The following is a 27,927-nucleotide window of genomic DNA, read 5'->3' on the forward strand; positions in this document are numbered from 1 at the left end:
AAAGGCGAAAGGATGAAATACGAAAAATACGTGAAAGAAAAATTTTTCTGGTGTAATATGATATCTCGGATATTTCTTTAGGATATAAAATTATTTAGGATATCGAGTCGTTTTTAAAAGATAGAAAATTTATAACATTTTACTCGAATGTATCGATGAAGATAATGAAGAAAAATAAAACGTCATTATGAGGAAATTTTATATTTTATAGATAGTGAGATAAAAATGAAAAAGATATAAAGAAGCTCTCACAAAATGGATACATAAAAATGAATCTAATATATTTGATAAAATTCTTAAAGAAATACAGATTATTTATGAAATTCTCCCTGTATCATTTTATGATACTCGAGAAATTATTCGAAACAAGTGTATTTAATTTAAAAGGAAAATATATATTTTTTTCATTATTGTTCATTTTATTATCTCCTTATATAGAATAATAAGAGAAATAATAAAGATCTTCGAATATAATAAATATACAACGAATAATAAAAATGTAAACATAACATTTAACAATTGAATATTAATTTATTGCTCGTCAAATTTTTATGAAAGAAAGATAAATTCTTTCAAATTATAAAATATCTAAAATTCAAAAGTTCTCCAGCGTTCCAATTCAAGATCCCATAACGTTTCAACTATTCGACAAATCAAGGGACTTTTGCTCATTTTACCTCGAAGCGAGTTGGAACAATTTCGAGCTCGGCCGATTCATTTCCAATAATTATCGCGACGGAAAAGAATAAATTCCGATAATATCTAGAATCGGATCACACTGATTCTCTTCCATCCTTCCCGCGAGGATCCATTGTAATCTGAGAAATATTAGCGAAACTGTACCATCTTCTCGATCGTTCGCAAAAAAAAAAAAAGAAACATTTTCAAATTAAAATTCTCAGCCGTTCTCCAACGTTCATGACCTACACGATTCGATAAAATGAATTGTGTATATAAAATTTATTTACGCGCTTTGCGTTCTATGTTACAAATTAACAAAGGATTAAATTCGCGGATAGCAGGTGGCGATGTGTTCCGCAATTCAACCTGTGATCGCGAAGCGTTTCAGTTTCAAACCTGTAATTGTTCACGAAAGGTTTACCCACGTGGCCGTCTGCCAACTGCTCTAAGGATTATTGTCACAGAGAGATAGAGATACACATAGAGATAGAAATAGACAAGGAGAGAGTAGTAAATATGTCGATTCAGCGAACCGTCTCTCCCCGATGCATTCCCTATTTATACCCCATTATCATACGTCATAGCTATGAAAATTTATCTTCTACCTTCTTTCTCTTACACTCGAGCTAATAATTTGATCATTAAATAAATTGTCTAAATAAGTTGAAAGAATTGCATCCCAGATATCATATTATTCGAAAAGATCTTAAAATTTCGTTACGATATATCGATACATTGCTCTGTGATAAATATCTATCTATGAAATGTAATAAATCTATGAAAAACTTAAATATGTTTAAATTTCTTCCTTTTTTATAATATAACGCGCTCCAATAATCATACTTTATATTACTTAAGTAGTAATGGTCACAAATGGTCTGACATTCGACAAAACAAAATCATTTTTTGGAAAGATGCGCAAGGATCTTGATTCAGAAGCGAATATTTACAATGTGATTGGCGTTAGAATAAACAAGAGTTTGTAGTTCGTAACAATATTGCGATTGAGACGCATCCACCCGTCTAGACACATTGATTCATCTCAGGCAGCCACGGAAAATCCGACTTCTAAGCATACGGAATCAGGATTCGCTAGTTCGAGTAGTTTCGAGCAGTAACCGAGAATAGACTGCCAATCGGTGAGCTTCATTACTTGTTGAATGCGATCCATTGTCTAACGCCGTTTGCCCTCCTAAATGGATTTCGAAGCGAGCCAATAAGACAATAAGCTCGCACAAAGGCGACCACTCGAAGCTCTATTATATTCCTCTTGTACTATCAGCAGGATTTATAGAGAAAATGAGACGAAGGGGAAAAAAAAAATAAAAGAGAGATTCGACCGATCCGTATTCGTCCACGAAGTTCAATTTATTTCGCGATATTTGTTAATTTCCATCCCTTTGTTCCTAAAAAAAAATTGGATAAAAATTTTAACTATTACTTGACATTTCCTGAACACGTTCTTCATATATATGATGATTTTTCTATATTCGATGATTGACGATGAAACTTGATGAGTATAAAAATTTAAACGTCTAAATTGGAATATATTTAAAAATATTAATAATAATCGTAGATTTGAGTATATCTTTAGAATATATAAGAGAACGAAATGCAGAGAAATATCAGAAAGAAATTGATTAACTTCATTACTCATATTTAACAAGAATTTCTTTGTACACGTTAATAATGGAAAATATTCCATGTTGCAACAAGCAAAATGAAACGTTAAAAAGTATTCTCTAATTAATCTCGCTATGACACCATATTCTCCCTATCTTTTATTAAATAAAACGATACAGATGTGTAAATGAATCAAGGTCTGCATATCTGTTTTAATTCCCCGTACTGTGTACCTGTTTCGTTTATACAAGAATGGAGGAGATAGAAACGAAAAAAAAAATCTATAAAAATAACGCAGACACAAAATGAAACAAAAATTTTACCGTGATAACCGTTGAATCCCCCAATGACGATTTACGAAGAAAATATCGAGACCATCCGATTCTCCCTAGTTTTATCGAAAGCATACTCTCGAAAGCAGAGTGTATTTTTTTTCTCGCTTTAGATACACACGTATACACATAAATACACATTTATTTTTCTTCTCCCCCTTCTTTTCGAATTCGCAGAAATCTTATTAAATCGACGAGGAAAGGATATTGCAAATTGTTCGAACCAAATCGAATCGAATCGATGTTCTCGACAAAATCGACAAAGAAAGGCGAAAGCAAGCAGAAGAAAGCCGATTGGAAAGGTAGCTACGCGAAGAAATTCTTCGTGAAAACTTCTCCAGTGACAAACTGATGGCGGAATTTACTGAACGAAACAATCAACACATAAAGAAACCATTGTACGTACACATGTAATTCTTTGCAGGATGAAAGGTTATTTTTACCGATTGACTTGCTGGAAAACGCAAGCTTGAAAACGAAACTTTTGTCCAAACTTTTTTTGTTAATTAAGTATTTGCGATCAAAGAAAGAAATGTGAAAAGAAAAAACTGAAAGGAACGAAATTTAAGATATTATACAAATGACAATTACCACGTAACAATAATTTACGTTACATCTTTCATTTGTGAATTGAGGAATCCATCTTGAATTTCTATTATTTCGGGATAATCTATTTTTATTTTTTTTTTCCTTCGAATCTTATCATTACTCTTATATCTTCTCTAGTATATTTGTATTTATTTGATTTACGATCCCCTTGCATCGTTACACAACGCGTAAGATGCATCTATACGTGCAAATAGTAATAGCACCAACAACATGGAGGGAAAGATCATTTTTCATTATGCTACATGATATGAACACACATTGAAGCTACTTTTGATGAATGTACTCCAGCTTGTACGTGTTTTTCTTTTTTTTTTTCATTTCAACAACACGAATTTAATTAATTAAACCAGAAATTCTCTTGTTTCTTTCCATAAATTTTGAAATCAAATCAGAGAAATGCTCGTTGCTTCGATATCCACAATTTATTGTATTTTGTATTTATTGTAAGCAGTAAAAAACACAATTACAAAATGATTACTTCAATTTTTTTTATAATGGTACAAAGATTCTTCTTGTTTTTTAAATTTCTTTCTAATAATAACTCAACAGAATTTTATTTTACCAGCAATCCAATGAATCTTATTAATTTCTCTATGAAAAATTTAAATGAAAATTAGTTGCAAAGAAATAATATTTTTTAATAACTCTGATTTAAAAATCGTAATAGAAACGAACGAACAGGTCGATTATTAATTTCTGTTCAATTCAATGACATATTTTTTAACAAAATATAACAAAATAAGATATTTGATAATAAATTATTAAATGACTTAAATAATAAGATTGATATTTGCTACGATAAATATTGTTTTCGTTATCAGTCAAATGATTCCAATAAAGAACAATTAAAGATAAGTTTTGCGTGACAGTTTCCTCATCGATCGTTCGAAACACTCTCCTTTTGTGGAAACTAGCCGTTTCAGAGGACGGAACTGAGTTTGATTAACCCGGAAATCAGTACATGCAGAACATTTGTTACCACTTTCCGTTGATACAACCTTGAAGCTCTTTTCGCAAACATCCTCATAAGGTCAGGGTCGAGTCTTCTCGATTCCTGATATCTTGTCACTTAAATGACTCGAAGAAGACGCAAAACTGTGCAAATGTTTTTAACCACGATAAATTATAACAATCAATTCATCATCAACTCGAATGATTAGAATGATCAGAAGGTTCAAAAGAGGAATTATTTAAAAAAAGTTCGGATTAATGATACAGCGATAATGATATAGGGCGTAAAAATATATTATAAAAGTTTCATAATAAAGTTTTATAAGTGGTAGAGGAAATTTTACTATAAAATGTACAAACACTTTTTGGAAAATAACTTCTACACGGCAAATCTTAATTCCATTTGCTGTCAGTCAAAGGGCACGAGATTGTGCATGCTGTTTATAAAAGTGGCGGCGTGAATCTATTTTCGTCAAAGGAAGGAAGGAAGGAAGGGAAATCTTCTTCCGTTTTCTTCTTTAATCCTTAAAATAAAATTCGTAAACACAAATAAAATCTGCGTGTTTTAGAAACGTCGCGATAAATAAAATGAATGAACCAGAAATTATCGAGAAATGTTTTGAGAGAGATTTATGAAACATCATTGATACTAAATTAAACATATTTACGTGCACATTATTAACCAGGTTACCAACGAATTCTCAAACACTACAGTGAAATTATAATCGTTTCACGACCAAGGTTTATCGAATCTTGTTGCCGCACAGACAGGATATTAAATACTCGTGGCTATGTTGTGTAAACTTGACATTATTGGCAAAACTCCATTCATCATACCAAAACGAAGGATCAACGTGTAAATGGGTAGAGATTGATAGGAAATTAATTTCACGATAAAATTTTTTCTCCAGAGAATGCAATTTCTCCTTTCTCGATCTTTCTATTCCTCTTTCTCGAATTTTATATATATATATATAATATAGAATTGAAATGTTATTAATATAATATTCATATAATCCTCTCATTTTTCACGAAAATTTGAAACAACAGTCAAAATAATTCTCATTCAATCGCACAATGTTCACATCTGCGAGAAACAAGTCCCATTTTCTTTCTCATTAAATATTCGATGAAACGTATGACGACAATGTGCCAAGCGAGCCTCGTTTTCTGAAAAAAAAAAAAAGATCCTCGTTACATTCTTTATGAAGTTGCGGATAAAACTCCCCAGAGCCCTGTTCCCATCCTTTCCCGTTCTCTCACTGCTGTCACTTTCATGTTTCTTTTTCTTTATACCCATGAACGCTGTTTTACGAATCTCGGTATCCTTATAAAATATTCTTTATCAGAGAAAAAAAGAAGAAGAGGAAAAAAGAAATAAAGGAAAATATATATATATATATATATACATAATTCTTTCACTCATTTATCACTCTCCGCTTATTAACGAAAATTCTTTAAAAAATAAAACAATTTCTCATTAAGCTACCATGTCACACAAGAATCTATCTATTCCACTTCTATTTGAATTTAAACGAATGCACGAATCTTTGTTATATTCGGCAGCAGTTGGGAAAGTAGTCGTTTCGTTAGATAGCTGCGGTTGATGCTCTCGAGAGAGAGCCCTCTTTCCATTTGCCCATCTTTCTCCTATCTTCTTCATCTGTCTCTGTCCTTTCGACACACTGGCACAGAGACACACGTTCAAACACACGAATTACACATACACAGACTCCTCTTTACGCACATCGGTTTATATATATATATACGTTCACATAAAATAGAAGATGAAGCAATAGCACGAAAAGGAAATCTTCTTTTCGTTCCCTATCTTCCTGTTTCTCTTTTTCTCTCTCTCTCTCTATATATATATATATATATATATATATATAGCCTCTTCTTCTTCTTCTTTGTATTTCTCTTGAGGTCTCCTCTTCTCTCGCACAATTTCCTCCCTCTTTTCCAGAGCCGCCACACAGTCTTGGGTCGTAGACGAAGGAAAAAGGATGGAGGAAGGAAGCTCGAGGGAGGGTAAGTGGAGAATGCGGTGGGCTTGGCATTCCACGCGTTCCTAAGCCATATTAAATCCATCTAACGGGTGATCAACTAACGACCACGAAATGCTATTAAGCGAAAGACCGTTAAGACCATTCGTCCATGGTGTAATTCTTCTTGCGTATGTAAATCTATCCGATCTTATCGACTTAAAACATCTTAAATCTCCTATCCCTCGGCTATCTCTTCCACTAATGATGAAATACGATCGTTCACAGATCGTACTTTTGTTTAACTCGTCTCGTAAACAGAGTTGTCCGGGATCCGTTGTTACTTTGAATCTGATGGAATGAAATCTCGTGTCGATGCCCGGTAAATGGATCACGAAAGAAGCGTGCTTTTATTCGTCGTAAAACGTAGTTCAAGCTCGATAACGCGAACGATTGGTAGTATTTTGTGAAGCTCTCGCGATCCGGCACGTTGTTCGAAAAAAAGGGATAAACGAAACGTGCTGATATCTCTGTCCTCGTACCTCGAAAAGTTACGATACGACGAAAAGTTTGCTTGAATTAATCCGTCGTAATGTTACCAATCGAAATACTTAGAGAAAGAGAAAAAATAGAGGCAAGAGAAAAAAAAAAGAGGCAAACAATTTATCCGTAACGAAGAGCCATTAAAGTGAATCGTTTGATCGAGCAAAGTTTTCATAAGACAAATCGAAATCAAAATCATCGATGGATTATCAGAGTCGCGCATTATTTCCCGTCCACCTTGTAGATTGCTATGGGAATTCATGGCTGCTGCCAGTAGAGAGTGACGTATAGTGCCAGCCGTGCCAAGTACGTGACCTATACTACTGGAACGGACAGCAAATGTCGCGTGAATAGCCATGAGAAAAATTAATGCTCATCCGTCTCTCGGATATATATAGCATAATTATTTTTGCTAATAAACACTAATGACGTTAAAATACGAAATACATAAAAAAATGATTTTATATATAAAAGTAAATAAAAACTAAGGGAACAACGAAATACAAATGCTAAGGCATCAAAATCTAAAATCTTAACGACGGATTCAATCAGCAGATTACTCGGAAGACAATGCGTGAACGATGAAGCATAGTTATTTGTAATTGAAATTAGCTGTCAAGTTGTAATTGCACTGCTAGTCACTCCTCAATGGTTTAGGCATACTAGCATATAGACATTACAGAGAGCATTGGTACGTATACCATCCTTGATTGAAGTGTATGCATCACGTGCAGAGAATATGCTATTTCCAACATCTATCACCCTTTATCCCTCGCATGCATCTATACATCCAATCTAATTTTCTAACACTGCATTGTCTAATCCCCTTAATTTCACATCGATATTATACTTCATTCTTCGTGACTTGCGTGCCGTTCTTCATAACTTATACCCGATTTAAATATCTATCTTAAGAATTCAAGATCAACTCAAGGCATTGAATAACTAATAGTTTCATTCATACGTTAGTGATAAATAACATTTTATTTAACATCGATTACACTTTCTCGTCTACGATTACGTACGCGTCTCTGAACCGTTTATCCGGGATATAAATTTCGGCTTAAAACACGAACCTAGGTGTCATTAATCGGAGAAATTTAGGGCTTCGAGTCACCATTCGTGGCCCGGATTTTGGGAAACCTTGAAAAGCTCGCGCGCAATCTCTTGGGTTACGGAGATATATAGAACAAGGAAGGAACAGGTGTGTGCGTGCGTGTGTAAACGCATACAATCGTGCACGAACACGCAAGAAAGAGAGAGAGAGAGAGAGAGAACGAGAGAGGGAGAATTTCGGTGTTGTTTGGTAGCAAAGGTTAGAAACTCGAGGGGCGAGCTTGTAGAGCGCAATGCGCCATCTGGCAACTGCCCAGAATTTCCACCCCTCTTTGGCCACCACTATCTCTTTCCCTTCTCGACATTGACGCACCAACGTATTCTTCACCTCCCTTCCACTTTCTTTCATCCTTACCCTTCCTCTTCTCGGTGTTTCGTTTCTTCCTTTCCCGGATGTATGCAAAAACGATGTGGAAGAAAATAGAGAGAGACAAAGAGGAACTAGGAAAGCGGATGAGTGGAGGCATATTCTCTTAAAGACAAAGAGAAGGGGATGGAACAAGTACGCGAGTGTACGGTCCTCTCCTCTTCCTCTTCTTTTTTTTATCCGTTTTTATTTTCTTTTCTTTTCTCCCCCCTTTTTTTCGTTTCACGTCGAGATAGAAGTACTTCTGTTTCCTTTTGTTCTCCGCTATTCTTCTTCATCTTCCGTTCTCCTTACAGCCACCCCCGAATGAACGAAGAAAGAACGATAACATTCTGCTTCCGTCTCGAACATCTTCTCCCCCCGAGCCTTTGGATTCTCCAGCCTGTTTTGTTTGCATTTTAATCGACCCTCGGCTACGTTTCACGCGAACATTTTGGCCAGCTCCAACAACATCGTCCCTCGTTTCATTCCACCTCCATGCTCCTGGCTAGCTGGATGTACCCCAATACGTGCAATCAACTCGAATACCATCGTTGAAGACTATAACCGTGCGATTTTTCTTCTTTCCGTCCGCTCATACACATGATCGCTCATTTCTTTGTCTCCTCGCCTCGTCTCATTTTTCATGCCCGTTTCCGGCGACGTACAGTCGGCGAACTACATGTTTTTCTGTGTTGCCGCGGTGAAACGAAGATTCGATTATTTTGACAACTTGCCAGAGTGAATAAAGATACAGCTTAACTATCCTCTTTCGTCGACTTCGTCGAATCTCAAGATAAATCCACCTTTCGTCTTTTCTTACATCTTCGAATCCTCACTTCCCCCTCTTTTCTACGAAGGGTGCATTTATGGTGTCGTTTATCGAATATTCATAATCCTTCTCTTTCATTTTGAAATCGTACTTCGAGAGATCGTAATATTCTTGAAGAATTATCTGATCAGTCTACTTTAATCTTCAAGCGTAACCACGAAGATAGAAACATTTTGCTTGGAGCAAACGATCGATTAATACAAAATTATGGAGAGAAATTTAATTTTCGAAATTCGATTGTAAATTTTTATAAATTCACGCGTATACGAATTTTTTTTCACTTCTATCCCTTTCTCGTCGGCGTTGATGCACACAATGTAGGCGGATATTATTACAGCATGGCGTTTAAACTGGTTAAGAACGAAATTCAATTATCGCGGCGGCTTGGTGGAAGAGAGCAGAGATCCGATGGTGCAGTGGCATGCAGTTTTACAAATGCGGCCGAAAGTGCAACGAACCTGCAGCACTCCTGCAGCCGCGTATACCGACCGGCGGGACCGACGACCCGATCGATCGAGACCACTCGATTACCGGTGCAGACGAACTTCTTCTTCTGCGTATGCTAATCAGTGTTTAGCATCGCTGCCGTTTTTAAATCTTGCCGCGTACAGCCTTTATTAATAATGGAATAGCGCACATGGAATTGTAAAATATGTAAAAAAAATAAAGCGTTAGTTATTCGAAATAATATTTGTCCGGTTCGCATTTATAAAAGTAATACCAAGTAATTACAAAATTTCAATTTGTTTTTTTAATAACATAATAAATTGGTAAATATTTAAACGATGTTTTCGTTTTACTCGTTGTTTCAAAAATCAATTTTTTTACAATAAGCGACCTAATTTCTATTTCGAATTATAACATCAATTTATATAACTATATTATTCTATAAATATCATTTAGAGTTAATCCTGACAATCTCATACACCAATTCTTTTTATCTTGCGGATAAAAAAACGTATAGATCTTTAACGCGTAATAATAAAATGATAAAACAGTGGCTGTGAATGATAAAATGATGAAACACAGATATATGAAAGAAATTGAAGATATAAATGTTCGCGTATACTAAACACCATCCGCCTTTGCTTTCCACGTAATATTATCATGACCGCAATCCAAACGACAATTACAAACGTTCCTCGTGACAATACATTTCTCTATGGACTCGATCTCGATCCTGAGAGAACCGAATCGTGAGATAATTTAACAACGCGAAACGTAAATAGCCAACTTTCGAAACTGACTCACTCTATTCGCATAAACTTTTCCCACCTCGTAAATATTCATACTCGAAAATAGTTGACCAACGTCAAATAGTTTCCTTTGAATGGGGAATCTTCGTTTACACAAATTAGAGACGGTTCATCATCATGGAATCGATGTTGAACACGATGTTTAATCGTCAAAGAGGTGAGTTATCCTATGTAATACTGTCAGAAATAAAAAAAATGAGAATGCACAGATAAACATTTACTCTATGTGCCAAACTAGTGAATATTTTTTAATGCATTTTTCACGGTTTATCAAACAAACAGAATCATCACAATCGACCTTCCATTTTATCATATTCCTTTGATGATTTGGAGACTTGGATAAGTCTTTGATCCAAACCCCTGTTTTAATGGTCGATCAATTTGATTTTGATTTTGATAAAAAAATGATAAATTCTGATCTCTTTGAATCAAGAAAGGCAAAAAATTGTAATTCAACCTCGTTAAAATATTCGTATTCAATATTTCACGACCATGACCGTTTTGTCTGATGATATGTAACATAGAAATTCTTATTCACAAGCAACAAATTTGAATAAAGTTGATAGAGACTTCGATAAATACCTAGGCATAAACACTCATAAATATGGATAACGAAAATATTTGTTTAACCGCATTTAATCCTTAAAAATCTATCGAATGAAAAAGTTACGCATCTCAAATATTAAATTTACAAATCATCTACGTAATCATTATATATATGAATGCAAAATAGAGGTATTTAAAAATCGATGTTGTTGTGGTAATAATATTGTCGATGTTTTAATATAAAGATGTACAAGAGAAATTATAAAATAGAGAGAAAAGAGAGTAAAAAATTATTTAACAAGATCGAAATGTTTGTTGTGCGAGTAACATTGTTATTCTGGAAAATCAAGAATGATCATCTCTGACGCTCTTTAGATGCATCGTTTGTGAAATAAAATAAGCCGAAGCGAGTTGCCAACAACAAGCGAAACTCACATGTGAATTATTCATGGAGAGTCAAGAATTCCGATCTCGTAACTTCGTGAATTGCCTTTAACGATAAATGGACTTGTATAAATTTTTCTACAATAACCAATTCCCCATTGCCATAGTTATAATAAATTTGTTGTGATGAAAATCATTCGAAATTTCACTCAAAAGTAATTGTTCGAAACATCTATGTTCGATATAAAAAAATAAAAGAAAAAATTAATATTCGATTAAAGTATTTAAAAAAATAATTATAAAAAGTTTAAAAATAAATATAAATTTTTTAGAAAATTTTTTTTAATTAACATTATATTTTTTGAAAGTAAATAATTCTGAAAGATTTATGTTCATATGATTTAAATGTAAAAAATGTAAATTCAAATCATTAAATATTCTTTTTTTTATTTTAATTTTTCATCAAACTCATTTTATCTGAGATTCTACATCGAAGTGAATAATATATAACGACAGAAACTACTGACGAAATTCTCTTTTTTTTTCTCTCTCTCTTATCCCTAATCAACTGCTCTTGATTTGTATATATATATATCTTATACAGTTACCTTGACACAGTGGCACAAATGTAAACAGAAGCAGACCGCTCTGGTCTGACCCGGTTTTGATATCCTCTACTTACTGGTCCTTATTTCACCGTTCCGCATGCGTTACCCTTGCATTCTTGATTCTCAAAAGACACAATATGCTTTTGCGCACTTGCAACAATGGATATGCACACCACGTATACCTCGATTTTACCGTTAATGCAGTTTAAACCATTTATAAAAATTTTCGAAGAAGATTTCAGATTTGAAGAAAGTGAAATTTTTTTGTTTCGCTAAATTCTACAACACTGCTGCAATACTATTTTTTTATTTTATTTTTTCGTTAAAAATTTCATTTATGTTTAAAAAAATGGGAAAGCAAAAAATATATAAAATATAATAAAAATATAATAAATATATAAAAAGATTGTAGATAAGAAACAAAAATTAACAATACATTTTAAAAAAATCTTTTTTAAAATAGTAAAAAAAATAATTCTATTCAACAATCTTTTCAATATTTTACAATTAATTGCAATGAATATAAATGAAATGAATATAATCATTGTTTTTTCCCCCTTTCTTTCAATTTTTCAATCAACTCGCACGTTTCTATATGATACATCTCGACCTCAAGTGCTCGATACTTAATATCTGTTGCTTCAAACAGGACCTTGACAGGAATAACGTTTGATGGGTAGAAAGTGGATCGATGAATCTTTGAGGGTTCAATCGAATGTACGTTCCTAAAGTAACTTCGTGACCCCCTTTTTTTTTTCTTCACGTCGTCGAGAGAGCGAAAAAGAGACTAGCCCCTGAATGAATGTACTCGAGAAACAGAGAATCTCTTTCTTTTTCCCTGCAGCCTCGGGCTGAAATCTTACACGCCACTAATTGCTACTATTGTCTCTGATGGGGAAAGAGCGAAGCATTGCTACCAACCAGCAACTACCCTCTTCTCCCTCGCTAAATCTTATCCCGCTCGTCCATCACTCTCCCCCCTTATCTCTCGTCTTGCCAAAAATCTCTTTATTCGCTGCATCACATAGACAGACATCTAACCAGAACCACACCGTGATTCGTCCACTCAAATATAGAACGAGACAGTGAATTATTTCCTTCTCGTTTCTATCTCCCTCTCCTCTTTAAGTTTGTCCCATTTAGTCTCCCTCTTATTTCAATTCTACCTTCGAAACTAAAAAGTTTCACATGTGCCATTGTTCAAATTTTGGATTGTTCTTCGTGATTGAAATTTTATCGAGATCGATGTTACATATGTTGTTCTTTTGTTGTACGAAATGATGTAAGAATTGATTCTTTTTTTTTTGTTATACAGTGGTTTTGAATGTAAATAAATATTTATTTTCTAATAAACAATTATTTGTAAATATATTTATTTGTAAATTAATGGAAAGAAAGGTAATAAATTTTCTATGTCTGATCATAGAGAGACTCGTTCTACTTAAAATGTTTTATACTTAAAATGTTTTATCTTCCGAATAATATAGAATTAATTTTTTCGAGTGAAGTAGCTAATTTACTCGGAGAAATAATAATTCTGAATTTTATATCATTGTTACTTATTTCTTTTTGTTCTTTTTTTCCTAATATAATACAACCACTGTTCCTTGCTTTTTCATTTTTTTTTTTTTAAAGAATTGTCCGAACAATTCTTTTATTTCCCACTTATATTCTTTCTTCTCAATTATAATTCTTTATATATAATTTTAAACTCCATACAAATTAACAAATTCGTTTCAAGAATGAACAACAACACATTTTATATATCAGATAAATAATCTTATATATAATAAGGATAAAGATAATGATGAGAAAAAATAAAATTAAATTAACTCGAGAACGAAAATCATCGAAAATCAAAAAACAAGATAATAAAAAGATAAAAAAAAGAAGAAAGATACGAATGCAGGACAATAATTCTTTAAAATATGATGGTGAAAATATGGTATTTAGAAATATCGTTGATGTATCGTGCGGTTTACTGGTCAGATCATGTGTATCTATAACACTTGAAAAGCGGATTACTTCTTCGAAGGGGAAACCATCCGGATTGCTGATGGCTCGTTGTACGCCCGTCGAAGTATCTGAGCAAAGTTCACCGACTCCGCTGGCTTGGCCTATTTTTTCAGACACATGCCAGGCTGCTTTCTTCCTTCCTTTCTCTCACCTTTTCCTAACTTCCCCCCTTTTAGCCCTTCTTCACCACCCCCCTTTTTTTGAAAGAAGTTGAGTGCATGACTACAACTAAGCTAAGCCACACGTGCTTTGTGTCAAAATGTCTGAGATAAAAAGAAGATGCTGTACACGTCTCTTTCCCAATAGAAATAAAAATATAGAATCTTCGTTGCACGTGATTCAAGGAAATGATATCTTTACTTCTTCTTCATGATACGAAAGTTAAAAAATTATGATGAATACGAAAGATCATTCGTTGATTGGGAAAATAAGAAGGAGAAAATAAGAAGTTGATTGGATCACAATTGATAATTTCTATGAAGAAATAATAATTGTATTAAGAAAATTGTATGAAATTAATTTACTCGTAGATGATAAAAAGATTGAACCTTGAATCTTGAATCTTTGATTACATCAATTACTGAACTAACTAATAATAGCATCTTAGTAATAATAGTTATATTTCTAACAAATTTGGACTAAAGTTAAATTTGGACTAAAAGTTATTCAATTTTGACTTAATCTTCATTTCAATATCATTAATAATCCTCATCACATAAAATATAAATTAAAATGAAATAATCTAAAATTAAAATTAAATTAATAATTAACATAATCCAATTTGTTACGAATCATTTACATAATGAAATTTCATAAATCTAATTTAGCCACGTCCATAAATAACGTACCAATAAATAATTTAAATGAAAATTTACACGAAGGAATAAATCGTGGTTGTATATATTTCTAAAGAATCGCGTCTTGAACCGTCTATTCTTCTCGAGGCAGACTACCTATACAAGGGCAGTCGTCTAAGGGTTCTCCACCCTTCTTTGGTCTATCTACCATGTACTTGTACACCTTTATGCATATGTATGGCCTCTACATAACGCATATATTTCGCAACATTGTCTGTTCGAGCGGAATCGTCGCATATATAAACTTGGATCGGTATAAACGTGACGAAGGAAAATGGATACACATTCGTATAAAGGCAGTCACGTCGAAAGACGAGATTAGGGATCCTCCTTACGTCCGGTACATAAGGAGAGATGAATCCGGTAAGGACTCTAATTTTGCGGTGGAGTTTCTTACGAATCTTGAGAATCCTTTCATGTCGCCGGCAAAGGCGAACACGAATCGCCAGGAAACTTTTCCAGGGGGAGATTTTATCGCTCACGGTGCCGCCTCGTTAACTTCTATCGACATTTCCGGTTTCTATCTGCTTTCCGTTTCTTCGCTCTGAGCTCTACGAGCTCGCTATTTATACGTTACATCGTTGGAAAGCTCGATATCGCTGTGAACTACGACCGTGAAAGAAATTCGAGAGATCGAATTGTTGATAGGGATAAGAGAAATTTCTTTTCTCCTCTTTTTTTTTTCACAAATGACACAATTTGAATAGATTCGATGTTATAAGCGAGTGTGCAACAATTACTACACGTAATTATTGTATTCGTTTTCCACTGTTTGCTGGCATGAGAAAATCTTTATGGATACTTTTTTAAACGTGCGAATAAACGTGCATACAATATAAGTACGTATAAAGATAGTTAATCCATTAGTAATCTTGGTTCTGTAAGTATAATCGGATCATGCTCTTCAGGGATTTACTCCGTGTGTTTCAGGTTCGGCGGACTGATTGGATTTGCGGTCGGGCCTGGATTTAGTATTAAGAAGGATGGGTTGGACACTTACCGTTCTTGGGGTGGCTTTAGCTATCGTCATTGTGGCAGGCACTGCCCTTGCTCTGTGCAGAAGGTAATTGAAATCACGATTTCAACAAACGTATCCATTGACAGCTCATGTCATCATTTCTTTATATAACATCCTTTTCCTGTTCCGCGTTCAAATTCGACTTGTTTGTGTCAAAAATATACGCTCAACTTCGACCTAGAAATCTTGAAAATACCGTGAAAAATTAAATATCCATTAAACTTATTAATTATCCATTGTTATATAAAATGTATGTTAATAATTTGAAATTTACTTATTATATAATTGAATGCAATATTTTCTTCTTCTTGTCAATTTCAAACACGATTCATTATAATATAGAAATATTATAATGGATATTCATCATCACTGAAGAATCTTTCTTTGTGTAATAAATTCAAGAGGAATTATTTCGATATTTTTTCGCATTACACAATAAATATATATATTTGTGAAAATTGCAACACGTGCAACAGGTTAAAATCATTCAGTAATAAATTGTATCAAAGACTTTTTATCCATCCTTTCCCATAGTCGAATTTATTCTTCTTTGAGATTGTATCCCTTCATCCAGGGATGGAGAAATATTAAACGTAGCTGCAAGCATTTACTATCATCGTTGAATTCATTGAAGCATTATAAGAACAACGCTGGAAATCTGAGAAATCGCAATAATCGCAATAACAACTTGATACTCCAGCGTTCGAGTTTTCCAGTCCGATTTTTCTTGAGAAAAGCACGTAGCTGCCATGCAATTTCCAACTCATAATCGAGTATACGAATATACTCGATTCGAGAACTCGATATTCTTGATATTCTTGATAAAATAAAAAAATTCAACTAGAATATTTCCAGTTAATAGAATATAAAAGTTTAAGCAAGAAGAGAATGCAAAGCCACTTTGGCACGGATTAAACGAGTGTTACAGAGGAATGCAGCAAAATTTTATTTTACCTTTAATACCGCGTTTACTAAAATTGATTTTCTCTCTGACCCCCTTTGACGAGCGCACATCTCTATTCACTTAATAATAGCATATTCCCACGTGCTTGCAAGTGTGCTATTAGTCAGCCATCGGTTGAACGTTACATACGACCAAACACTTTTTTCTACTGCTATATAGGACACGAAAGAAAGGGGGGAAATAAAAGGAATATTTCAATGGATTCGTTTCTGTTAACATCGTCGATTAACCAAAGGAACCAATAATACCCTATGGCTGTTAAAAATATTGATGCTAAACATCAATATTTTCAATAGTCGAACATCGTGACCCAATAATCTAATTCTCCCATCATCATCCGAAAAGTTTCTCATGAAAACACCGAGATTATCCACCTATTAGATCTAGCAAAATTTCAGTTATAACTGGTAAATATCGACATAAAACTACCAATAATTATTTGCAATATCCTTTCTAGATATTGCATTGGCTGGCAATGGGGTACTAGAAACATTTGGAATGTCTGCGAGGAGTGGCGGCAAAGGTTATCCTGGTTATGGGCACCGCGAGAAGAAAAGGTACAAAAGAGAGAGAGACGAAAAATGTCAAAGAAAAATAACGAACGATCTTTCCATCCATATTGCAACATATAAAATATTCGTCGTTATTTAACGAATTTTCCAGGTCGGTTTAGTCAAAGCACAACATCCAACAGCTCAAACAATCCCTGGTTTATATCGACAACCTGGAAACGCATCTCAACATCTGCTTCACAGTGACAGCGATCTCAGGCTAGATGCACAAGGAGCTTTTACCAGGTACAAAAAACATTATGCTTGCATTATTCATTTTGGGTAATAACAACCCAAGATCATGATTAAATTTAACGAAATACTAATTTCTTCGACGAGAAGACATATATATTTCCAATTAACAATGTGACAGATAATAAATCTGATCGAACGGACGATGGAAAATATTAATGCTACTTTTTTAATAATAATTCGTTTGAAATATCAAATGTACCTAGTAATTAGTAAAATGAAGTATCAAAGTCATCGAGCCAGTATTGCTAATTCTCACATATGTGCACAATTGAGTAATAACTGAACAATATCGATGAGAATAACTTATCCGGAACAAGCACTTAGAATAATGAAACCATTAATAATTCAAATAATTATTAGAAAATTCCAATGATTCGTTATTATTTCCTATATTTATCACAATCCCTAATAAAGAATACGATCTTTAATGAACATGGAATAAATCTCGACGAAACGTAAGCACTTAAGTCAAGAGCAAATCAATTGAACTATTTATAAAAAAAAAAAAATTATGCGACCTTTTTTCAGTAAGCACGCGACGTCTAAGCACTTGGTTGACCGATCGATATTTAATATTTAATATTAAAACAAAGAGTTAAAACTGCGCGCACTATAAAATGTAAAATCAGATTCAAATTTCAAAGTAGAAAGAACAAAGGGACAGGAACGAAAGGAGGAGGGAAGAGGATTGCCCCATTTCAAAAGCTAAAACTCATAACATTTACAGATTCGAACCAGTAGACAGAGATCTTCATCCGCCTCTGGGCACAACAACCGGTAGCACAATACCACCGCAGCCTTTGAGACCGGCACCTCAACCAAGGCCAACTGCACGTCCAAGGCCGTCTCCACTTCAAACCTCGAGCACCGTAGACCAGTTGAGAATGCAAGAGGTCGGTCCGGTTCCTCTAACTCCACCACCATCGTTACAGAGGGCTCCAGTTCCCTCGAGATCGTCCGGCTCGTCGGTCTTCCTTTTTCAGAACGAACCCATCAAGAATTACGGTCTGCATAAAACATCAAACGATCATGGTTCGTTCATATTCGATGGCGAGGCAACGAAGACCGTGGCGGAGAATATTCAAATGGCGTCGTACGGCTCGCAGAATCATATAGACTCGAGGCTGAGATACGAGCTCGGTGAGGAACGAAGGAAAGAGAATAGATGCAATCCTTACAGGCAATTCGACGGTGGTATCGAGTCGACCAGGATCAGATACGGTGTACACGGTGTACCTATAGCTACCCTCGATGGTAAAGGGGACGAGGATAGCAACACGAGTTACGGGAGCTACGACATCGTTCAAAGGAGTCACATGATACGGCAACATATCAGGAATGATTCGAGGGGCTCGCCGAGCAGTTTCGGTATGACGAATTCTTCGAATGCCGCAAGCCAGACTATCATGGAATCGATATACGGATCCGAGGAGCTGTCTAAGATGCTTCAGAGCACTCAGAGTCTTGGGAACGACCTCGATCATAAGAGCAACGAGATGCAAAGCATCGAGATGACGCCCTTTAGAAGTTCCAGCCTTCAGGACAACATAGGCCCGTCCTACTTGTTCCGCGAGTCTCAAGGGTTGCAGAAAGTCTCCCAATACATTCAAAGTTTGCCCGATCTTCCAATATACGATTCGATTAACGAGCTGGGACTCCATCAAGATCAGGATCGCGTGCTCTACGACGACACAATTCAGGAATCGATCAACGCATTGAAGGTCAGCGAGGCCGTATCCAGCCCGATACCACCACCACCACCCGCGCCACCCGATCCACCGAAAGAGATGCCAAAAAAGAACGGGCAGACAACTGGCGAAAGAATATTTAACGCCCTTAGATTGGTCACTTCGCAGAGTTATATCGACGCCTCGGAATTTTACAAGTATGTTTTGCATCGAAGGGAAGAAATTTTTCAAAGAATCGTTTTTCAAAAAATTCACAACATTCTTTTTTAAATATTCACGTAGCTCGGTCGTGTCTTCGGCACAACAAGTTCAACGTTTCACCTTCCCATCGAGATCCCCATCGTCGTTGGTCGAGGAGAACACCGGTGGCCAATTGCAGGATGAAGTTCAAGATATTTATGCGGAAAATGATTCTGACATGATAGGTCCTGACGACTGTAGGCGTAGCTCCGATCTTTACAGTCCCGAACTTAATTTAGAAGCACATAGAACTGCACAAGAGGTATATAATTCTTCGATATAAAAGAATTATTTTAACGTATCATTGAATTTATTCTAATTATTCTATTATTTTGATAGGTGTACAATAGTTTACAAGATCCACCATCATCCCCATTGTTACTTAAAGATCACAATCAAGAGATTTACACATATATGACTGATCCTAGTTTTACGAGAACCTCTGAGGTACGATTTTGAATTTAAATTTTAATTCGATGATTCGATAACTTATTTAATATACTTTATACGTATTTATTTTCAGGATATTTTAAATAGCATTGAGCAAAGGAGAAAAAGTATGGAAAGATTGAACGGTATTCACGAACTTAACGAACTCGATGATGCTGATACATTAAGGTAAATTTAACCATTAACGATAATTCCATTGCTACATTTAAAAAACAAAGACAAAAATAAATTAATTCAGTATCCAATTTGTCTCGCAGAAAGCGAAACGACTTCTACGTTGCAGTGGAAGAAGTGCAATTGAAGCGAAAATTCTCTCAGGTATGACAACTTAATCTTTTTCATTCAATTGGCATTTATTATAATTAAATATACCGTAATATTTAATTCTTTTAAATATAAATACGATTGGCAGAGTTTTATCACAAACTATACCATGAACGATTACAATGAGGTCAACCCTGGAAGTCGTCGTGGACCTCAGGGACCGGATCCAGAGCCACCGCCGGATGAATCGAACCTGAAAAGGGCAATAAGCTGCGAAAGTGTGTGCTCTGATACGAGTGTAGTATTAAACGACCTCGAAGAAGCGCCTGTCGTCGGCCACGTGTGTGTCGGTGTCCAATACGACAGATGGAGTGGCCGAGGTGCTGATAGCGAGGGTGATCTTGCGGTCAGCGTTCTCGAGGCCAGAGATCTCATCGCCCCAGATGGTCAACCTGCTCAAGATACCTTTGCTAGGTTTGAATATATATATATATATATTCCGTAAATTTGTATATCAAATACATAATACAGTGTTGTTCAAAAGTTACTGATCATTTCATAAATAAATAAATTAAAAAATTGATAATTTCAAAGAGATTCAGATGACAAATTCGCAATGAAATATAAGATAGAACAAAAATTCCAATTTTTGAATCGATAAATGTAATTTAATTAACAAATTCAATTAACAAGTTATTATTTATTCCTTTTAGGGTTTGCCTGTTACCAAACAGACAGTTACACGTGAAAACAAGACTGTATAGAGGAAGTCCATCGCCTAGTTATCAAGAAAATTTTTTGTTTCCTTTAGACGATGGTCCCTCGGGGAGAACTCTTCTTGTCGAAGTATGAAATAAATGAAATAATTAATCAAAATGAATAAAATGTAGAAAGTATGACGATAACTCACGTATGATATTTTTAAGGTGTTTTCTGACGAGACCAGTATAGGTGGTGGAACATCCCTCATTGGAGAAGCTAGATTACGTCTAGGACCTGCCTCAAGGGCACCGGCGACTACTTGGTTACCACTCATGGGATCAGCTTTGCCCACGCCAAGACTTGGAGAATTAATGTTCTCTTTGAGCTACTTGCAAACAGCCGAAAGGCTCACATTAGTAGTAGTAAAGGCTAGAAATTTACGTGGCGCCAATACCGTGCCTGGTGATTTCTTCGTCAAGGTAATAGAGAAGCTTGTTTCGAATAAATTAAAATTATTACATCTTTCATTAAATATCTAAATTGAAATTATTGCAATTACATATGATCTAACGATGATAAATAATATATTTATTATATTTCAAAGGTTTATTTGCTACAACAAGGAAAGAAGATTCACAAGAAAAAGACATCCGTGAAGAAAGGAGAAGAGAGCCCGATCTTCAACGAGGCAATTATTTTTAATGTGCCCAGTCATATTATGCAGGTTCGAATAATTTTCCTTTATTATAATGCTTATCAAAGGATAATTATTTATTAAGAGTTTGAAAAATTTCACTGAGATTTTTTTTTTATTTTAATTTTAGAACATACAAATAAGACTAACCGTAGCTGAAGTAAGCAATGACCAGGGAGTAAATTCGAAACCATATTCTGTCGGGCACATTATCGTAGGACCCACATCAGCAGGAAGAGCATTTGTTCATTGGAGACAAATGTTGGCTGCTCAGAGGCGCCCTGTCGCTATGTGGCATCCCCTCAGAAAATGAAAGAAATATAGAGGATGTTAGTGATGACAATGTAGAAATGAAAATCTGTACAGATTTAAAGTATAATTGGAGAACGGTAGAGTTACATAAATATAATTTTATGATACATTGATATTGTTTTTGGTTTTAAATCATTTATTTTTTAAAAGAGTTATTATTCTTTTAAATTTTTATTTTTATTTATAATAAATTACATTGTGTTTGATCATACGTTGAAAAATTTAAAGATCATTTTGAATTATTCAAAAATATTAATATCGTTCAGAATTCATTTAAAGGCATTCGAGAAATTTATTAAATGTAATTTTTTTTAAAAAACATACGTTAAAATTTTAGTGAAATTAAATTGTTCCAAAGTAAATGATTTAAAACTTTTAAGACAATTTTTAGAATAACTTAATAATACGCGATAATATCACTAATAATCTATTTTCATCAAAAGAGGAAAAAAAAAGAGGGAGAAAATAAAATTTTGTTATTACGTTCGTCGAATTTAAAAAACGATTGTATACAATTCGTTGGAATCATTCATTGTAACTTTGCGAATTACAGGGTGCTGAAATATTTAAGGCCTCATATAGGAAAGATTTTTTATTCACATTAAGATTACTTGTATTAATAACGTTATTAAGGATTTACACTAAATGTTCACCATTATCTATTTAACCGTTCTCCTCTATACTCCACGAGGAAGTATAAACCATAAACGTGTGATATATTGCAAGTAGAATGATGATAATTCAAAAAAATCTACGATTCACCGTTTTCGATTTGATGATGTAAAATCTTAATGTCAAACTCGTATCCTATTGTACATGTACTAAATGGATGTACATCGTTCAACATAATTGTTTCATCTAATGATAAAGTTCAAAAATGACGGCTCCGTGATCCTGTCATAATTTTATTCAATGAATTATATTACGAGGTTGTCGTTAAAATGAAAGAAGATTATTTTATTTATTGTACAAAACAAGAGGATCGAAGAAAACACGGAGCTGGTATCAATCATTTCAGACTGATGTATCGATATCAAAAGTCATCGTCAGACACAAAAAAAATCATCATAGATTCTAAATGGATCCATATTGTTGTTCACATCAATTTCACACATTGTTGTGTGTCCCTTCACGAGGAAGGTTCGAACAAATTTTGTGACGAGATCACAATATTCTCTCTCTAACAAAAGGCTCAAATATTTGTACCCATATTTTATATACGATGGGCAGACGTCAGAGCTAAAAAAATGTAATGTACAATCACTTTGTCTTTTATTCGTTGTTGGAACGAATTAAATGAATTGCACATAAAATGATGCAAAAAGAAGAAAGAAACCAAACATAGTAACATTGTTGATACGTATTCTTTATTTTTTGGTTTCTTTTTCTTTGAAGAATAGAATAGAAAGAATAGAATGTATAAGTAGATAAAGTTTAGAAAACAAGCTTAATCGAACCTTCCTTACGTGTATAAAGAAAATTCCATCAGAACTTCCTGTGTGGATCACGTTGATGTCAGTTAAAATGTATTCCGTTTTTTCGAAAGAAAAGCTCGCTTTTTCCACGTCGGACAATCATTGTTTGCTTTAAGGCCAGAATTATCTATCAGTTATTTTATAAATACTTTTAAAATTTTTTATCGTTGATTTTTTTATAATTTTCATTTTCTTTATTCTAATATATAAATCTTGTTTAATCATTCGTTTAACAACTGACTATATATAGTTACAGAAGAATAAAAAAAATGGAAAAAAGCAACAAAGAAAAAATAGTCGAGAAATGTTTCGACAATTTATCGCGATTAAAAGATTCATTGCGATGATAGAAGCCCTAAGGTTCAGGGTTTTATTCGAGTGTAAATGTTGTTGTTCTCAATGAACTGTTAATGTTTGTACAGAGTTTATTAACGACGTACTCGACGTGCAGAGCATTCTCTTCGAAACATGGACGATTGACCTCGATTTTTAATTATTTTTTCTCTTTCCCCTAATGATCGATGATCTAATGATCGGTCTTTCCACTTTTCTTCTTCCTTTTCTTCTTTTTCTTCTTTTTCTTCTTGTCACATTTCTCATCACTCGACTTATTTATTTCTTCTCGTTATTTCATTTCAATAACATCATTGGTTTCGATTTCTTCTTTTTCTTCGTTTTTCCTTTTCCTTCTTCGTGATCGTACTTGGCATATAGCCGAATTACACGATTCTCAAACAAAAGCAGAATCAAATCTACTGCGGGTTATTTGTACGTATACTGTACAATTGAACAATGAAAGAATGCTTGCGACTTAATCCTATAAAATTTACCCATTACGATTCCAATGGATGTTCGAGGTTACGATAATATTCGATTATTCCTAATTGAATACGCGTTGCCATTTGGTCGGAACTACATTTCATTATTTTAAAATTTATTTAATACAACAAAAGTGATAAAATTCAAAAAGAACACAAGAATATAAATGATAAAATTCCAAAGAAAGTAAGGAACTAGCGGTATTATATTTTATTACATTATAGTATAAAGATAGTTTCCTCTAGTAGATATAATCTTTCAAAAATTATGTAAAGATTAATTTATAATTAACGACATATTTGTAGTTCGGATGGAAATGGAAAACCTCGCAATATTTATAATTATGGGATTGTTAGCGCAAATTGAACGAATTAGATAGCCTTTCGGACCTCATAGCCTATTCTATACCTATAAATTTTGTACCTCTTCGTACACAATAAAAGTTAACAAAACTAATCCTTCGTATACACGTACACATTATGCATATACCACGTGTATATATACATCTATATATATATATATATATATATATATATATATATATATATAGATAATATATATATATATATATATCTAATATATATATATATATTATAATTACATTGTGAGAAAATTTTACACTCTATATTATTATACATTTTTTGTCATAAATTATCGACTATTTGAATCCATACTTATAAACTTATTCAGGTTTTTTCTATCGCCAACTTACTATGGGACTAATATCGCTGAACTCTCATTAAACCCCATAAATATATTTGTAAATTATCCATTGTGGACGATATGTATCTCTGCATCGTTTTGTACAAAGTGATTAACGAGAATGATTGCGATTAATTATTCATTGCACATTGATAAATTGAATATTTTTTTAATATAGCAATGTCTTCATCGATGAAATAATTTATATAAGTTATATATGTATATTGGAATTGAACATCTTCCTTTAACAATCTGCGACTCGTATATTTAATATTTTTTTATTTTTTTAAATTTTCCAGAAAAAGAATTAATCATCGGTATTTCATTGATCCGATCGACGAATCAATCAACTGCAAAAAGAAGAATCTTCGATTACAATCCAATAATTAAATCATAATGATGTACCTTCTCTTAACGTAACTCATAGATCGTTGTTAATAAAAAATAAAAAAAGAAAAAGATTTCTTTATTATCATTCATGATGCGTAATTAATGTCAAAATCAATTTAATTAATCGGATCATCGTCGTATTCCACTTTGTACTCACGAAACCGTACGTAGTACGTATGTATAATCTGTATACGTGTAAGTCAAATTACCATTCAAAACACTGTTGTATATCAGCACAAAATTAATCTTTTATTCTTAATACCAATGTGGCGTACACGCGCGCGTACACACGCGTAAGTGAAATATAGTTCACTATATGTTTGTCTACGACCGTGTACGCATGTGTGAATACATATTTACTAAGTTTTACTGTTAAACTGGAATAAATTAAAAAAACGAATAGCGCAGAACGATGAGACAGGGAAAGAAAAATATTGAAGGCGTTCAATAGCTTGCTTCTCGTTTATCAGAATTTAGTTTTGTCAGGGACTAGTTATAGACAAAATTAGCAAAAACAGAAAATGGGAAAAAATGGAAAGAAATAGAATGCGCGAAAGAGAATGAGAGAATAAAAGAGCGAGAGAAAGAGATACGTGAGACTGAGGAGAGAATGAGAGAGTGAAAATGTAAAAAAAAAAAAAAATAAGAGAAACGCACAGAACGCGAGAAAAAAATAGCGCGAAAGATAGGTAAGAACGATGTCGAAAAGTCAGGAATAAAAGGAAAAAAGAATGATGATGACAATAATAATGCCAATGCGATTCGTACCACAAATGATGCAATACAATAAAAGCAATGCAATACAATACGCATGTAAAATACATTTATTTTACATTTTAATTATTCACATATATATATATAATATAACATTTATTATGTTATATTATTTAATTATTTGTTATAAATTTAATAACAATTCGTATGTTGTAATTAAATTGTAATATTTTATTGTAATATTTTCCATCATTTATTATTACTTATATATGTAAAATATTTTCTTTTAAAACGTTGTATATTTGTAAAAATATTTTATTTTCGTTGAATGAACATAATATTTTATTGAAATATATAATAAATGTTTTTTTCTTAATCATTTTTCTTTTGTATGATTAATCATATATAAAATTGTGTATACAATTTTCATTAATTACAAATCAGATATAATTTATTATATAATTAATTCATTATCAGAATTCGTGGAAAATTACAATGCTTTATAATTTATAAAAGCGATCGAGATTGTGGGACGAATCGCAACGCGTAGTCGTTGCATGAGTGTATGATTCATAGAAAAATACTATAAAATTTAAATTGTTTTATATTTTTGTTACGCCTCTCTGTGATATAATAAGGGCACATTCACCTCACCCTATATATGCATTAATCTTTGTATCTATTGATTAAGATGAAACTTTTTGAAGAAAAATCCTTGCCAAGCTCTTCCTAATTACATTTTGGATTATGCTCGTGCGTACCATCATCAGATTAAAAGAAAATCAGAAATCGTGGAAGATACAATTTTAAACGATTAAAAGTACTCAAACAAATTACTAAAATTATTCTATTTAAATAAACTTAAGGGACTTGTTAAAATGTTTATGTACATATATATTTCAATATAGACTGAATCATTTAAATCTTTGCAAAATTTTAATAATGAAAATAATAAATTATTAAATACTATTAATTTTAATCATATAATTTTAATCATATAATTTATAAATGATATTAATGATATTATTTTATCATCATTTTATCATCATTATTATAAAAAAAATTTCTAAAAATTCATTTCTCTTATTGACATTCTTACATAAGAAAAAGAATTTCTTTCCCGGATATTTTTTTAATTATAATACGGAATTTAATTTAAATTTAAAATGAATATAAATAAAAACTTCATAATCTATTTCCGGTAGTAATTTTAATTGATTCAATCTATAACTTATTTGTTTCTAAAAAAAAAAAAATGTAAAAACAAATTACATGTACATCATTAAATAGTTCAATTTGATCATATATGTATATTTATTCCTCAGTTTTATGATCTCTCTCTCGATGTTACATGTATATTTACAAATATTCATCGAAAAGATGTACATGAAAATTTGTCTACATTTAAAATTATTAATTTTAACAATAGTAACATATCCCTTAAGATAAGGTACGTTCGAGCTTGTGCTTGCAAAAGGTATAAAGTGTATCGTTACACATTATATTATATGCTATAATAGCTATAAACAAAAAGAAATCAATCTTATTATTATTAAAAACTGAAAAAAAATATATTATAAATGAAAATCATTAATCACTATACAAACGTGCAATCAATACACAAAAAAATCACATATTAACTATACATGGTCATTGTTACTCATGGTTGCGGTTCTATTTACACGATTCGTTTATTGAATAAATTCGAAACAAATATATTTAAAGTAATAACTAATGTCATCCATTTTGTAATTATCACTTAAATCCTTATATAAATTCTTAATATATAATTTTTTAATTTTTTTAATTTGAGTTTATAAATATTTTATTTTTAAATTTTTCAAAGATACAATTGTTAATATTAATTATAATCAAAAACAATCAATTATTATTTTATTATACTATCAGGAAATTTTAATAAAAGAGCATTTTTATCATAAATTGTAAGTAGTATCGTAACAATAATATCGTATATATAATTATAAAAAATTGGATAAAAAATAA

The 27,927-nt window shown here is 32.9% G+C and overlaps 1 protein-coding gene across 2 annotated transcripts in view; it reads left to right on the forward strand.

The window, feature by feature from the left end:
• Positions 1–27,658, forward strand: part of LOC107996781 (uncharacterized) — a 60,514-nt gene extending 32,856 nt beyond the window's left edge. Inside the window, exons 2-15 of one of the 2 annotated variants that reach the window (XM_062071970.1) lie at positions 6,163–6,227; positions 15,616–15,748; positions 17,125–17,224; positions 17,331–17,464; positions 18,201–19,358; positions 19,444–19,663; positions 19,741–19,848; positions 19,925–20,019; positions 20,109–20,169; positions 20,264–20,589; positions 20,829–20,961; positions 21,042–21,296; positions 21,422–21,541; positions 21,642–27,658. In XM_062071970.1, the coding sequence (XP_061927954.1) occupies positions 15,669–15,748; positions 17,125–17,224; positions 17,331–17,464; positions 18,201–19,358; positions 19,444–19,663; positions 19,741–19,848; positions 19,925–20,019; positions 20,109–20,169; positions 20,264–20,589; positions 20,829–20,961; positions 21,042–21,296; positions 21,422–21,541; positions 21,642–21,824 (2,973 nt within the window). In that variant the 5' untranslated portion in view covers positions 6,163–6,227; positions 15,616–15,668 and the 3' untranslated portion in view covers positions 21,825–27,658. The remainder of the gene's footprint in view (positions 1–6,162; positions 6,228–15,615; positions 15,749–17,124; positions 17,225–17,330; positions 17,465–18,200; positions 19,359–19,443; positions 19,664–19,740; positions 19,849–19,924; positions 20,020–20,108; positions 20,170–20,263; positions 20,590–20,828; positions 20,962–21,041; positions 21,297–21,421; positions 21,542–21,641) is intronic. The other variant, XM_062071969.1, reaches the window with a different exon arrangement.
• Positions 27,659–27,927: the final 269 nt, after the last annotated feature.

This window comes from Apis cerana, linkage group LG2 (genome assembly GCF_029169275.1).
Source record: "Apis cerana isolate GH-2021 linkage group LG2, AcerK_1.0, whole genome shotgun sequence".
NCBI classification, from domain to species: domain Eukaryota; kingdom Metazoa; phylum Arthropoda; class Insecta; order Hymenoptera; family Apidae; genus Apis; species Apis cerana.